The following is a 16,191-nucleotide window of genomic DNA, read 5'->3' as shown; positions in this document are numbered from 1 at the left end:
CTTTCTATATATTAGGATTATATACATTTGCTAACAGAATTATGATTCCTGGGTAGTTCATTGGTGAGGCTGTTCTCTGTTGTTTCTCAGTGGTTTAGCAACCTAGGGTAAGTGCCTGCTGTGAGCTGGGCCCTGTTAGGTACTAAGGTATTAGAAACAAAGGTCAGATCCCAGGGTTCCTACCGGTACTTGTATTGTGTGCTGATTGAGGTATGGTGTGATGTATGCTGCTGAGGAAGTTCAGAGGTCTTAGTGGAGTATTTGGAAGACTCTTACAGAAGATGACCTTTGAGCTGGGGCTTAAGGCTTAAGTAGGATTTCTCTAGCTGGAATGAAGGGGGAAAGGAAAGTGAGCTGCTATTCAGGGTAGCACTATGTGTATTTACCCAATTCGAAGGAATCATTTTAAGTAACTCCTGGGTCCCTTTTCGAATATTCTCTGACTCCCTTATTGGTTTTCCCCATAGCAAGGTTTTCAGACCCTTTACTATCCTGTTCATGTATTATCTAGATCAGTGTTTTTCAACCTTTTTTAGGCAAAGGCACACTTGTTTCATGAAAAAAATCACGAGGCACACCACCATTAGAAAATGTTAAAAAATTTAACTCTGTGCTTATATTGACTATACATAAAGTAATTCTCTTGAATAGGAATCAAATAAACACAAAGAAAGTATTTTATAATTACTTTATTATGAAATATTAAGTAAACAAAATAGTGAAAAATTATAAAATTCTTGTCTTGTCTGCACCTACGGCACACCAGGCAACATCCGTGTGCTGCGGAACAGCGGTTGAAAAACGCTGATCTAGATTGTTATGTCTTTTGTTTTTTAATCTTTTGTTTGTTTGTTTTGGTAATGTCTCTTTTAAAGTGTGGTGACTAATCCAGTTTTTTGAGTCAAGCCCAATTGGATGTTATGGTTCTAATAGTACACCCTTGATATGAATTAACTTTTAACAAATTAAAGTTGGACATCCTGTTGTTATTGAATTTGAGATTTACTAAAACCATCAGCTCTTTCTGAATGAATTGTTTTTAAGTTATTTTCCCACAACAGGGACTTTATGTATTTATTATTTTGAGTTAAAACAAAGGTTTCTAATTGCTCATACTCTTTAGTTCAACCAGTTATGGATATACCTATCTGCACTACCATTCATCCACATTTCTCCATGTCCCTGCTTGAGTAACTTTGTGAAATGTTTTGATGAGATAAAGGTACATAACATGTATTGTAAACCCCTAACCTTAAATCAGCAGTAACAATAACAAGGGATTACAACCAACTGGGCATGACTTGTTCTGTATGATAACTGCTAGCTTTTAGTGCGTGTGTGTGTGTGTCCCCCCCCACCCCGCACCGTAGGTGCATATGCATATCATTTTGCTAAATTTAAGTTAGGTCTTTTTATTTTTATTTATTTATTTTTAAAAAATATATTTTATTGATTTTGTACAGAGAGGAAGGGAGAGAGATAGAGAGTTAGAAACATCAATGAGAGAGAGTCATCGATCAGCTGCCTCTTGCACACCCCCTACTGGGGATATGCCCGCAACCAAGGTACATGCCCTTGACCGGAATCGAACCCGGGACCTTTCAGTCCCCAAGCCGACGCTCTATCCATTGAGCCAAACCGGTTTCGGCTAAGTTAGGTCTTTTTAAATAAATAAAATATTCTAAATAGAGTTGCAGTCTCCTGATACCCTTCTCACCCTTCCCTAATCCCTTTTTATTATATATCTCTCCATAATCCAATTTCTTTGTTATAGTTCTTAGAAGTAGTTATTATCTTGAACTTGGTGATTATTATTGCCATACATTTTTTTTACTATTACCACTTAGTATGCATCAATTGATATTTGAAAATTTATTTTCTTTTTTCTCATTACAAATATGCTCCAGTGAACATTTGTATATATGTCTGAGAATTACTCTAATAATTGTACCTAGGGGTAGAATTGTTGGGATAGTCATAGTCTGTATGTTTCTTAAGTGTTATTAGGTATCACAAATTAGTTCTGTACTCATTTTCACTTCTTCCATTCAGTACCCATTTCTACTCCTTCCACTCAGAGAGTTTTAATAGTTTCTATTTCTCCATATCCTCAACAACATATGGTATTGCCAGATTTTAATTTTTCTTATTTTTGTCAAACTTATTATATCTAATGGTTTTTATGTGCATTTCCCTAATTACTTTTTGAAGATTTAATTTACTTAAATTAAAGACAGTTATCCACCTCTGGCAACCATGAATCTGTTGTTTGTATCTATGAGCTTGTTTTTTTATATTTATAGATATAAATATATTTCTCTGTATATATAAATAGATTAGATATAGACATAGATACATATATAAGATTTCACATATAAGAGAGGTCATATAGTATTTGTCTTTCTCTTTCTGATTTATTTCATTTAGTATAATGCCCTTGAGGTCCATCCATGTTTTGCAAATGGGAAGATTTTACTCTTTTATGGCTGAATAATATCCTAGTGTGTGTGTAAGACAATTTCTTTCTTCATTCATCCATCGATGAGCACTAAAGTTCTTTCCATATCTTGACTATTGGAGATAATGCTGCAATAAACATGGGATTTCTACATGCATCTTTCAAGTTATGTTTTCATTTTCTTTGGATAAATACCCAGAAGTGGAATTTCTGGATCATGTAATTCTATTTTTAATTGCTTGAAGAACCTCCATACTATTTTCCATGGTGCCTACACTAATTTACATTCCCACCAACAGTGCACAAGTGTTCTCTTTTCTCCACATCTTCACCAACACTTGTTATTTCTAGTCTTTTTGGTAATAGCCATTCTAACAGGTGTGAAGTGATAATACAGTGTTTCGACTTGCATTTCCCTGATGATTAGTGATGTACAGTATCTTTTCACATACCTCTTGGCCATGTGAATGTCTTCTTTGAAAAAATGTCTATTTAGATCTTCTGACCATTTTAAAAATTAGATTATTTGTTTACTTATTGAGTTACACGAGTTCTTTACATATTTTAGATATTAGTCCCTTTTCAGATACATGATTTGCAAATATTTTCTTCAAATCAGTAGGTTGACTTTTTATTTTGTTGATTGTGTCCTTTGTTGTACAGAAGCTTTTTAATTTTATGTAGTTTCACTTATATATTTTTGCTTTTGCTTTTGGTGTTTAATTTTAAAAAATTATCACTAAGACCTTTGTCAAGAAGCTTACCACATATGTTTTCTTCTAGGAGTTTTATGACTTAAATCTTAACATTCTCTTTAAATCATTTTGAGTAGATTTTAGTGTATGGTGTAAGATAGTGGTCTAGTTTCATTCTTTTGCATGTAGTTGTCCAATTTTCCTATCACTATTTATTGAGGATACTGTTCTTTATTGTATATTCTTGTCTCCTTTGTTGTAAATTGACCTTATATGTGTGGGTTTATTTCTGGGCTCTCTACTCTGTTCTATTGATCTATGTGTCTGTTTTTTATGCTAATACCATACGTTTTAATCCTTCAGCTTTATTTTTCTTTCTCAATATTGTTTTGTTTATTTGGAGTTTTCATGTACATTTCCCTGATTTCTAGTTAGATTGGATACCTTTTAATACGTTTATGGATGACTCACTATTTTTTCTTTTTTATTATGTCCAAAGTTGATTTTAAGTAATTCTAAAAGTCTGTTGTTTTTGGCAGTCATTAAGAGAAATTGAATTGCCGAAACCAGTTTGGCTCAGTGGATAGAGCATCGGTCTGTGGACTGAAAGGTCCCAGGTTTGATTCCAGTCAAGGGCATGTGCATTGGTTGCGGGCACATCCCCGGGGTGTGCAGGAGGCAGTTGGTAGATGTTTCTCTCTCATCGATGTATCTAGCTCTCTATCCCTCTCCTTTCCTCTCTGTAAAAAATCAATAAAATATATTTTTTAAAAAAAAGAAATTGAATCTTAGGCTCTATTTTCTTTTCAAAGTGCAAGCCATCAAAAAATATTTTTTTGTTAATCCTCAGCTGAGGTTATTTTTTTCCATTGCTTTTCAGAAAGAGTGAAAGGGAGGGAAGGACTGAAGGAGAAGAAGAGGGAGGGAGAGAAAGAGGAAGAGAGAAAAATGGATGGGGTAAAGACACATCAACTGGTTGCCTCCTGCGTGTGCTCCCATGTGGACTGGGTAGCAAACCCACAACCCAGGTATGTGCCTTTGACTTGAAGTCAAACCCGCAACAAGTATGTGGACTGACACTTTAATCACTGAGCAACACCAGCCAGGGCAAATATTTTTTTAAATGACTTAGATAACATCATGTGACTCTTAAGTGATTTCACCAGAACCCTGAATTTTGGTCTGCTGTTCTTTGCATTGTACAATACTATGTTGCTTCTTTCAGATCAGTGTAATTCTGTTATTGTTTTAGATCAATGTAATTCTGTTACTGTTTTTAGGCTTATGTCTAATATTCCTTCCAGCACATAATAGAGTGATGTTCAAGTTCTGTTAGGTCAGTAAACACTTCCTGAGTGAGTGAATGAAAGATAATGGTTCTGATGTAGCTGACAAAATAAGTCTCCTAAAATGGAGGTAGTTTATTTCTAAAATTTTACCAGTGCCTCTGTTAGGCTTGATAAATAAAGAAACCAAATCAATATTCATCTTTCTGATATAGCTTCAGAATTAATCAGAGAAGATGTCAAAGTAAATCATGGATGCTAAAGTATAGCTTATACTTCTAAAAAAGAAACCTACACATTCTTTGGAGGTGATTTGAATATATATTCAAGCTTTTTAAGGAGAAGAATTTTTTTGGTAGGAAAAATTAAGTAGAGTCTTCCATGACTAGTCATTAAAATCATAAATCATATCCATTTTATTTATCAGCCAATTAGATTGTGAATCATAAGTGAAACTGTTGGTGATTTTAATTTTTTATACATTGATTCCATCTCTCCTCTCCATTATGGATATTGATAAAAACCCACATATTTCAGTAATTATTGTGGTCTCAGTATTAATACTTTATTTGTTAGTTAAGCAAATGAGGCTTTGAGAGTCTGAGGAATTTGGGACATGTGATTTTTCTCCCAGAAAAAAAAGTACTATATGCCATGATTCATTGATTTTTTTTTAATGTTTTAAGTGTTGTAAAGGCATAATACATAATTATATATGATATCTTAAATTTTCACTAGGATATTTCTTAAAAGTATGATTATAATTCCTTACATTGGTATAGCACTTTATAGTTTACACAGGGCCCCTTTATCATCATATCATTCCTTTGAAGTGGGTTAGAATATTCTGTGTCTGATGACTTTGATCCCTAGTTATGAACTTTGGCTGATGATAGTTATAGTATTAGAGATTGTGAGCTTTTTTCAGTTCTGGTGCCTTAAGCAAATTTGCAAGGGATCCCTGATGTTAACTTTGGCAGGTTTCATGCCTGCAAATATTGATTGAGCTAGAAGTCTCAGTTGTAAAATGTCACCAGTGAATGTGCAGCCAGCAAAGGCAAGGGAAAACTCATTACTGCAGCTCATCTGTAACTCCTGGGTCAGGCCACTCACTACCATTTGGTAAAAATTAATGTTTGAAAACTCCCTTTTATTCTGACAAAATATAATCAGGCGAGGTTAACAGCAGATAATTCTGAGCATTTCACATTGGTTAGATCAATTCTATAGGCTTGGGCTTGAGACATTCCATAGGTCTGATTATCGTAGAGGCATGAGAAAGCTTTAAAATGATGAAATCCCCAAATAATAGTAGGAAGAAATTTAATTATGTATAAACTCCCTCCTCTATTGCATGCCTTCCCCCATATTGAAAGTGTTTATTCTGAAAAAGAAAAAGCAGTGAGAGAGGAAGAAAGAAATAATGTAAGGGTGAGACTAGCCTGTCTTATTTCACTTTAAGGAGAAAGATTAGGGACCAGGGAAGAAATTGTAAATTGAAAGGTTTCTCCTCAATTTAATGAACTGAGTGATCCAAAGATAGAGGGGAGTTAATTTAGGGAGGAAATAAGGTTTCTGGTCTCTGGAAATATTTGGAAAGCCCCAGCCTGTGTGTAGAAGAAATGTTTTAAAGGGGATTCACACCTCAGATAGGTGATTGGGTCAGATCAAGAGTTCCCAAAGTCTGAAATGTTTCAAGTGCCTCCAAATTACTGGTAAGACGGTATGAATCCACATGTACAAAAGAATTTTCTGTAGAATGAATCTCAACCTCAAAGGTAGTAAATTGCCAACATCTCTCTCCAAATCGGTATCTCTCTCCCCCTCTCATAAATGTGGGTGTTACAAACACAAATTCAATGAAAAGTGTTACCAAATAGGTAGTTTTGCATTTGTTTGTTGTCATTGTGTCTTTTCTCAATATTGTGTTCTAAAAAGTGCAGCAGGAGGTGAGGTCTGTCAAATATTTTTACAATAAAAAAAGGACCCTCACTTTATTTGTTTTGTTTTTTGTTAATCCTCACCTGAGTATATTTTTAGGGAGAGTAAAAGAGAGAGGGAAAGACAGGGAGAAACATTGATGTGAGAGAAGCATATCGATTTGTTGCCTCCTGCACAGGGCCTGGGCCAGGGAGGAGCCTGCATCTGAGATATGTGCTCTTGACTGAAATTGAACCCAAGACTCTCTAGTCTGCAGGATGACACTCTATCCACTGAGCCAAACCGGACCCTCATTTTAAAACCTATGAATGATAAACACCCTTTTGGACCTTGTGGCTCTTTGATTTTGAATTGGGTGTTCCAAAGAGGTAGAAAACTACATGTATTGTTTTGGGCCACACTACTCGCACTTTAGAAACATTACTCTTAGTGTGCATACATATATCTATATACGTAAAAGCCTAAGTGACCATTATGACTGAATGATCAGAACAACTGGCCAACCAGTCGTTATGACATGCACTGACCACCAGAGGGCAGACATTCAACGCAGGAGCTGCCCCAGGTGGTCAGTGTGCTCCCACAGTGGGAGTGCTGCTCAGCTGACTGACCCGTTCTGGTGGCCCACTGACCCAGCAGCAGCCGCTTTTCCAGTAGTCCTGCAGGTCCAATCTCCGGAGAATGGGCCAGGCACTAATGGACCAGCACTGCTGGCCTCCTGGAAGTTGTCCTCAGGCACTGCGGCCACTTCCCCTCCTTAGATGCTCTGCAAGGAATAAAGAATATAAAAGCCGGCTGCCAGATGGCTCCCTATAACCTGTGCGAATGTAAGCAGGGCGGATTCGGATCCCAGACAAGCAAGGGCGTCCCACTGCCCACCCAAAGGGCCGATTGCATCCTGGCCCCCCCCTCCATCCCTCTGGAGACCCCACCTGTACATGAATTCATGCACCAAGCCTCTAGTGTATACATAAATGTCTGTGTGAAAATGACTATTGCTTCTAGTTTATAGATTGAGAAAACTCAAAAGAAGGTAAGTTACTTTTCAGGCTGCTAAATTAGAGGGACCAGATGTGAATTTAGGAAAGTCTGACTCCAAACTCATTGTTCATGCATGATATCACCATTGCAAACAGGTTAGGGATGTCTAGTTAGTATGGTGGATAAGGGAAAGCACTGTATTGGGAATTAGAAGTCTTGTACTATTGGGCACCCCACCATTGCTTAAATTCACTGGGCTCAAATTTTCCTATGCCTAAACAAAGGAATAAACTCTATTATCTTTTTTAGGTGAAAATCTTTATCATGGATTGATATTTAGGAAATAATTCTTCATGCCCTCACTTGGAAGGCTCTTCTGAAGTTGTCTGAGATTTTTGGTCCAGGGTAAATAATTTACAGTTTATTATAAGGATATAGAAGATTTACTTTGACTTTTTTCTATTTCCTTAATAGAATTCAACAAATTTTTTTTCCTATTAATGCAAAAGTACATTTTATGAAAATTACCCCCTTTTTTAGCCAGGTAACTTGGAATATTGAGCTATATTTAGATGCTCTCCCCAGAGTACACATCTACACTGTCACATCCTGGTACAAATGTGCTCTTTACATTAATAATTGCACTGTGTGTTTTCATAATTTATCATAATGATACCATTATAGAAGTCCCTTCCCTCCCCTCCACCCTCAAGTCTAATTGAGGTCGAGACAGACTATAAATGTGATAATATAGATTGCATGCTTAGAGGAAATAGAGTTGGTTTCATAGTGGAGTTTTAATTTAGGATTCATTCTGGTGATGTAGCCTTTTCCTATGGTACATTACTTTGAGCCCAATATAACTGCATGTTCCCACAGCCCCTCATTATAGCTACAGCCTCTCACTGCTTTTTAATTAAAAAAAAAATAGGGAGAGAGGGAAAAATGAAACCAAAGCTTAGGTTGGATATTGTCTAGGTACACAGGGAGTATCGTAGGCAGATTGCTTATTTAATTTTTTAACTCTTTCAAAGATTTCATGGAGTTGTTCTGATTTTTGTTTTCAGGGAATGGATGATTTATATACAGGGGATGCCAAAAGTAGGTTAACAGTTATGAGTGTGCAAAACACAAAATTTATTCTTGTATTGTTATTTTTTTAATTGTATTTATTTGTTACAATTGTATAAACCTACTTTTGCTCACCCGTGTGTGTGTGTGTGTGTGTGTGTGTGTGTGTGTATGTGTGTGTGTATAACCATCCATCACACTGTCTTACACACACATCAGGCTTTAAGAGTTTGGAAAGTAAAGGCATCATATATATAATCTTGAAATTTACTATAAGCTTTGAGCAAGTGGGAATCCTTTCTGTATCCTAGAAGGGCTACCAGCTGTGTGGTTGGATGGTGGCAGTGCTTAGTGAGCACTTACACAGCTCACCACCTATTGGGAGCAAGGCAGGGGTGGAAGATTGTAGTGGTTCTTAAAGGCTGATGTTCTGGTACATCAGAAGTTAAGAGTTAATCTTTTTCTCTCTCTAGTCTTATAGGCAGCAGAAGCAGAGAAATGACTTTATTAAGCATAGTTTCTTTTGTCATTCCTTCATCTTGAGGGATTCCATATACCTTTCAGATACCAAAACAAATTAATCTCCAAAGGTGACTGGTAAGAATGGCTTAATCCTTTTGGGATTGGTTGTGTAAGACACAGGAGAGCTTGGGCCCGAGCTGTTGACCTCTCTGTCAGACTGAGTGTTATATTCCCTTTCTAGATTCTGGGCTCTTCTGTATGAAATCAATTTGACAGCTCTGAGGTTCTTTCCTTGCTTTCAGGCGTCCTCAAACTTTTTAAAGTGGGGGCCAGATCACGGTCCCTCAGAGAGCTGGAGGGCCGGACTATATGAACTACTAATTCCTACTGTAACACCTCGGCTGCGCTCACTGCCCAAAAAACCTGGCGGGCCGGATCAGACTCCTCTGCGGGCCGCATGTGGCCCGCGGGCCGTAGTTTGAAGACGCCTGGACTATAACTGATCACTCTCTCTGTGGTGAATATTGGTAAATATAATGTAGAAATTTCTTTCTGGGTCAGGGTATTGTTGGCTTCACAGTTTTTAGTGTGAGCCTTTCACAAACAGGACTTTGTCTTTCTATGAATCCCGATTTCATTGAGAACCACTGCTCTAGAGGAAGCCTGGGACTGCTACTGGGCCAGTGGATTATTTGAGCACTCTTCAAGCCTTGGAATTCTTTAATAAATTATTTGAATGAATAGTTTAACAAATATTTCGTTAACTCAGCCAAGGTCTTGTATAACTTATATTTAAGGGTATATGTTCTTGCCGGAAAGTTCCTCAGATCTGTCTCAGGGAATCAGGGTAGATTAGCAAGAACTCAGAGATCAGGTTCAACTTTCAGAAGGCGCCAGGTTGTCTTTGCAAGAGTTTATTGAAGGGTCTCTGGCATCCTGTCTCCCTGCTTATAAAATAGAATTGGTAACTACTTCTCTTCCCCAGAGACATAGTGAAGATTAAAGTAGGTGTTTTAACTTCTGCAGAAGGAAAGTGCTATTTCAGTGGAGATTATTAGAGGTAAAAATGAAACTCCTCCCGATCTCTGAAATGTTTGTTTTAAAGAAGTGGATTGGCAGATGTGTTCAAAAGAGACATTGCCAGTTTCTTTCTCTTTTGCATCTTAACTGTGGCATTATTTGGCTTTCTCCTTTTAACTGTGGTCCACTACCTATTCTCTCTGCCCTCAGCAATAAACAATACTGAAATCTCCTTTCTGGGGAGAACTGTAGAACTCATGCTTTGACTTGGCCGCTGCAGCAGGCTCATGCTAATCAGAATCACAGCAGGGCTTGTTTTATGAGCCTGAAAGAATTAGTGCTCCCTGGGGCTGAAGTTCCTTACCTGCTGGGGAACTACAGATTTCTAGTTTGGAGCCTGCTCTCTTTGAGGATCAAGCTACCTTTCTTTCCCCTTCTCACATGAAAACCGCCACCTTATTTTTCTTGTAGTCCATGTTTACTGGCATGGTGATTTTTTTTTTCTTTTTTAAAATAATGATGATAATCAATTTTTATACTTATGGAAATAAGATGTGATCATATGAGATGATAATCTATCTCAAGAGACTAGGAACAGAGTGAAAAATAGCAGGTGGTACCCCGCAAACCAAATTGTCTAATGTGAGTTTTCTAAGTAATGTCATATGCTTAAACTTATTGAAGCACCTGGCATGTGGAACCAGCAGGGTACATGAATATAGCAGGGGATGAGTTTGCATCACTGGGATAGTAGATTTCAGTAACACTGTGGGTTATAAGTCACAGTGAGACATGTAGCTTGTATAATAGAAATTTGCCTATCATTACCAAACAACTTAGCAAGCTGGCAATGAATGTGACCTTCTATTTTCTTTGGAAATAGTGTACCATAGGGTGGTGAAGGCCTGGGGCAGGGGGCGAGTGTGCGCTAGAAGGGGTGAATGGGGGGAAAAGAGGGACATATGTAATATTTTCAACAATAAAATAATTTTAAAAAGACACAGCATACCATATCATACCTACTGTAAGTTGGTTATTATAACAGATAAAGAAAAGCTTATTTGAGGAGCCTAATGCAAATGTTTTAGGTTGGGGAAGACAGAATCATATGTATTACCTCATAGTAAAAATTTTTACATTTGTGTAGTAATATTATAGTTTAGAGTTCTTCTACCTTTTGGTACAAATTTCACGAATGTGTTTTGGGAATCTAATGACTATAGTTAACAATTTTGTATTGTATATTTGAAAGTTGCTAAGAGAGTACTTAAATGTCACCCCCTCCCCCCAAAAAATGGTAATTATACGAGGTGATGAAGGTGAACTTTTTATTGTGGCAGCATTTTGTATATGTACGTGGGTCATCATCCTGTTGTACACCTTAAACTTAAATAGTATAGTCAATTATATCTCAGTAAGGCTAGGAAAAATAAAATAAATAGTAAACACACACACAAAGTATCTTTTTGAAGTTCATAGGGAAAAGGGTTATAATCTCCATGTGCAGATGAGGAAACTAAGGCTCAGAGAGGGTAAATGAGAAGGCCGAAGTGGTACCAGCCGTAACTTGAGCTGAACGGAGTCATCAGGCTGCTTAATGTCCATTGCAGTGTTGTTTCTCCTCAAGTTGGAAGCCCATTTCAGTAGTTTCCTGTTTTATCCCAATTTAGTAGAAAGCAACTATAAGAACTCCATGAATTACAGTGTTAAAGGCAAATGAGGTCTCACCAGTACAAGGGAAAGCCCAGGACTAGAGGTCAGGAAGTGCCAATTCTGTTTTCAGTGCTACTGCTGGTCTTATGACCTTGGATAAAACTTGACCTCTGGGCCTTACTCTCCTCTTGTGTAAAGTAAAGATTTGGAGTGCAGTAGACCCTGGAAGTTATACATGTAATATTCTCTGAACTACTTGTGAGTGACTGTAATCTTTTTTAGACATAAATTAAAACTATATGCTAAGGCAGTGGTCGGCAAACTCATTAATCAACAGAGCCAAATATCAACAGTACAGCAATTGACATTTCTTTTGAGAGCCAAATTTTTTAAACTCAAACTTCTTCTAATGCCACTTCTTCAAAATAGACTCGCCCAGGCCATGGTATTTTGTGGAAGAGTCACACTCAAGGGCCAAAGATCCGCATATGGCTCTCGAGCCACAGTTTGCTGACCACGGTGCTAAGGGATTGGTGATTTATATGTATTAAAGTCACCTACAAAGTAGTTGAGCCTAACCCAGTGTCCCCATCTCAAAGTGGTTCTGTTCCCTATGATTTCTGAATGCATAGGAACCTTTGTGAAGTGGTGAAACTGCATATTGAATAAATTCTGTAAAAAAAAAAAAAAAAAAAAAAAAAAGAAGCCAGCTACTATATAGGTGACTTTAAGAATGTATTTATAGAACCGTTAAGTATTAGAATAATACCTCTTAGAGGTATTTTGTGGCAGAAATTGGTGCTTTTCAGTTGGGGAATTCTTAAAAGAGTTAGAATATTTGCTATGTATGCCTTTCCTCATCTTTTCTAACGCTAAAATCCTGTGTTTGTTTTTTCTCTTTCTTAGCCCAACAGGGGCACAAAACGTCCCCGGGATGATGAAGAGGAAGAGCTGAAAATGCGTCGGAAACAAGCTGGTACTCGAGAACGTGGCCGCTTTCGGGAAGAGGAAATGACTGTGGTAGAAGAAGCCGATGATGACAAAAAAAGGCTGCTTCAGATTATTGACAGAGAGGGTGAGGAGGAAGAGGAAGAGGTAAGGTGGCAGAAGTGAGCTGGTTGCTGAGATGGCTGGCCCTGACATAGTCTCTATAGAGTGTAATTTTTGGTCAAATATATACCTTTTCTGACCTCCCTTGCTTAATCTATAAAATGGGGTTAAGAATACTTATTTCACAGTGTTGACATGAAGGTTAAGTGGGATAATGGAGTTGGGGAAGCATTTGAAAAGTGTAAAGAACATTATAGATAGAAATGTTGTGTTGTGTGTGTGTGTGTGTGTGTTTTATATTTTTATTGATTTTAGAAAGGAAGAAAGAGGGAGAGGGAGATTGAAATATCGATGACGAAAGAGAATCATTGATCCGCTGCCTTCTGCACACCCCTCAATGGGGATCAAGCCCGCAACCCAGGCATGTGCCCTTGACTGGGATCAAACCCGGGACCTTCTAGTCCACAGGCCAGTGTTCTATCCACTGAGCCAAACCAGCTGGAGCACAGATAGAGTTTTAACATTATTCTGGATTATATGTTATAATCAAGGCCCAAGCACTGAACTGTGGGGCTTTTGGTATTGACTGTGAAGGGTCAAGGAGGTTTTCTAGACCAGCGGTCGCCAACCTTTAGGACCTCATGGATCACTGGTTGGCTACTGCTGCTCCAAAGGTTTCCTTAAACCAACGATCGCCAACTTTTCCAACCTCATGGACCACCAGTAGTCCACGGATCACCTATTGGCGGCCACTGTTCTAGACCATTCTGAGGACACACAGGGGTCAGGGAGGCTTTCTAGACCATACTAAGGACATATAGTAGGTGCTTCCATTTTTTAATGTAGTTAATAGTCTTTGAAAGAAGAGTGGAACTTTATCGAACAAGTGGAAGATGAGCTTTCCAGGAAGTTGAGATAGCATTAGCAAAGTAGTAAAAGTGGAGAAGTTCGGGGGAGCTAAGGGATTAGGTATTTAGGTGTTACTGAAGAAATACAGTTTAGGGAAAGAGCGCCATTCCATTGCTTTGCCTCAAGATTCCTTTGCACTCATTCTTGCCTCTCGTCCTTTTTCTGTGCCCTCTGTTGGGAAAGCTCTTCTTGCCCTAATGAAGAATCACTCTTTGCATGTATGGTTTCCTCTCATTCAGGTCTTAGTTCTGGTGTTTCCTCCTTGGAGAAGTCTTTCCTGTCTCTGAGGTGGCCCCGCAAGTCATTCTCTCATTCTGTTAGCATTTATTTCTCTGCCTTCTCTTCACAGCATTTACCATGATCTGAAATTTCTGTTTGTTTACTCACTTGCTGTCCCTTCCTGGCCTCCTATGAAACCAGGGACTGGCTCTGTTTTGTTCACATCTCAGAGCACTCAAGAGCAATGCCTAGCTCTTGGTAGACCCTTAATAAATATTTATTGAATGAATAAATGAATGAAGCTGAAAAGGGTAGAGGTAAAATATCAGCGATTAAAAATGAAATGACCATGCCTTTGTGTCTTTTTAAATCCTTAAGTGTTAACTTGTATGTTATTTCATTCTGGCATTTTGTTCAATATGAATTATGGAAATAGATTCTTAAGAGCCAGCTGGTTTTTGGTTCCCTCAAAGACATGATGCTAAGTTTGGATTTAAAAAATGAAGCTAGAGTGTGAATCTAAGAGGGGAAAAATTGATTCATATTTCACCAAGGTCTTTACTGTGTTATGACAATAACTCTCATTAGCATTTATATCAGAGCTAATTCAGGGGCCTGCCCCTAAAAGATGGTGACATTTTGGAAATCTGTGGTGGGGAAACAGTCCCAAATTTCCTCTCTGAGGGCAGCAGCCCTACCAGGCTTTTAGACAGCACAGCCTTCCTCTCTCCCTCCATCCCTTCCTCTCTTCCTTCTTCCATCCCTCCATCACTTCCCTCTCTCCTTCCTTTCTTATTAGCTTCTGTTCAATCTGTAAGCGCTGCAGCAGCAGTTAATTGGCAGGTGTAATTCCTGTGTAGGGCAGGCTTGTACTGGAGGATTAGGATAGTAGCTGTCATGGGTAAGTAGTTTCTAGCCTGAGAGACAGAAATGTAATGTGAGACCAGCCCTTCTGTTAAGGGACAGGTAAAAAGATCGCTTTGTAAAAATGACACATGGAAAGCTACAAGTTCAAGAGTTATTTTCTCACTGCCACCAAAGTCCCATTTGATGAAAAGCAAGTGATGTTTGCCCTGTTAAGTCACGTGAACTTGTAAAATATTATTGTCCTTTTTGTGCTACATCACCAGCATTCATCTTTCTGAAGTCTCCCTCTGGTTCCTGACGTTGAGCTATTGGAGGTTCTGCTGTAGCCGATGACTAAGACTGATAATTCAGTTTCCTCTAGTGTTGGAGAGAAATTAAAGGAGGGAAGGCCAAACCTTGGAGAGGCTAAGGCCGGGAATCCTATGAGAGCTGTATTAACACTGATAGGTTGTTGTGTTTTTTTTCCTATAGGGCAGGCAAGATGTTAGCCAAGGGAAAGAAGAGTAGTGAATGTTGAGTTTGCTTGATTTAACTCTTTCCTTGAAATTTGGATTATTTTAGTTAAATCCTAGTGGTATGTTAGGTATATCGTGCTTATTACTAATAGAAAAAAAAACAGCTTATATTAAGATAGTGTCATATAGTTTATAAAACCATTTTATGTAACCCATTTCTTTAGAACATTTCTCTGACCTTAGAAGATACATCTTTCTTCTTTTCTTTCTTCCTTCAACAGATCTTCACTGGATGCCGGCAGTATGCCAGGCACTGTGAGGGGAACTAGAGAGTTTACAATCAACAAGTAGGCATGGTCCCCCAACAATGCTATATTTCCTAGTTTCAGGTGAACAGATTATCTTGGCGAGATCATGTTATACCTTTACATAAAGGGTGAGACAAAAGTCGGCTTACAGTTGTTTATATGGAAAATAATTAATAAATAATACAAGAATAAAATACTTTGCATACTCACAACTATACACCTACTTTTGCCCTATCCTGTACATCATGTGAAGGATTGGAATTTTATTCTAAACTAGAGGAGCAGTGCACAAATTTGTGCACCAGTGGGGTCCCTCCCTGGCCTGCAGGATTTGGCCTAAGCCGGCTCTCTGACATCCCCTAAGGGATCCCAGATTACAAGAGGATGCAGGCCAGGCCAAGGGACCCCACCAGTGCATGATAGGGTCGGGGGAGGGACCCGGAAGGTTGGCCAGCCGGGAAGGGACCACGGGAGGGCTCCAGGGCATGTCTGGCCTGCCTCTCTCAGTCCCGATTGGCTGGATCCCAGCAGCAAGCTAACCTACCAGTTGGAACATCTACCCCTGATGGTCAGTGCATATCATAGCAACCGGTTGACTGTCTACCTCCTGGTGATCAGTGCATGTCATAGCGACTGGTCGACTATCTGTCGCCAGGTGGTCACTGCACATCATAGTGAGTAGTTGGGTTGCCTTAGCATATCATTAGCATATTATACTTTGATTGGTTGAATGGCCAACCAGACATTTAGCATATTAGGCTTTTATTATATAGGACCAGAGGCCTGGTGCACAAAATTTATGCATGAATGGGGGAG

At 38.5% G+C, this 16,191-nt stretch overlaps 1 protein-coding gene across 1 annotated transcript in view; it reads left to right on the top strand.

Annotated features, from left to right (window-relative positions):
• Positions 1–16,191, top strand: part of CTNNBL1 (catenin beta like 1) — a 167,673-nt gene that overhangs the window by 24,432 nt on the left and 127,050 nt on the right. The window contains exon 2 of the mRNA XM_036418465.1: positions 12,474–12,662. Coding sequence (XP_036274358.1) covers positions 12,474–12,662 — 189 coding nt within the window. The remainder of the gene's footprint in view (positions 1–12,473; positions 12,663–16,191) is intronic.

This window comes from Pipistrellus kuhlii, unplaced genomic scaffold, assembly GCF_014108245.1.
Source record: "Pipistrellus kuhlii isolate mPipKuh1 unplaced genomic scaffold, mPipKuh1.p scaffold_m20_p_6, whole genome shotgun sequence".
NCBI classification, from domain to species: domain Eukaryota; kingdom Metazoa; phylum Chordata; class Mammalia; order Chiroptera; family Vespertilionidae; genus Pipistrellus; species Pipistrellus kuhlii.
Note: the sequence above shows the minus strand (reverse complement) of the source record. Positions and strands in the feature narration are given on the sequence as shown.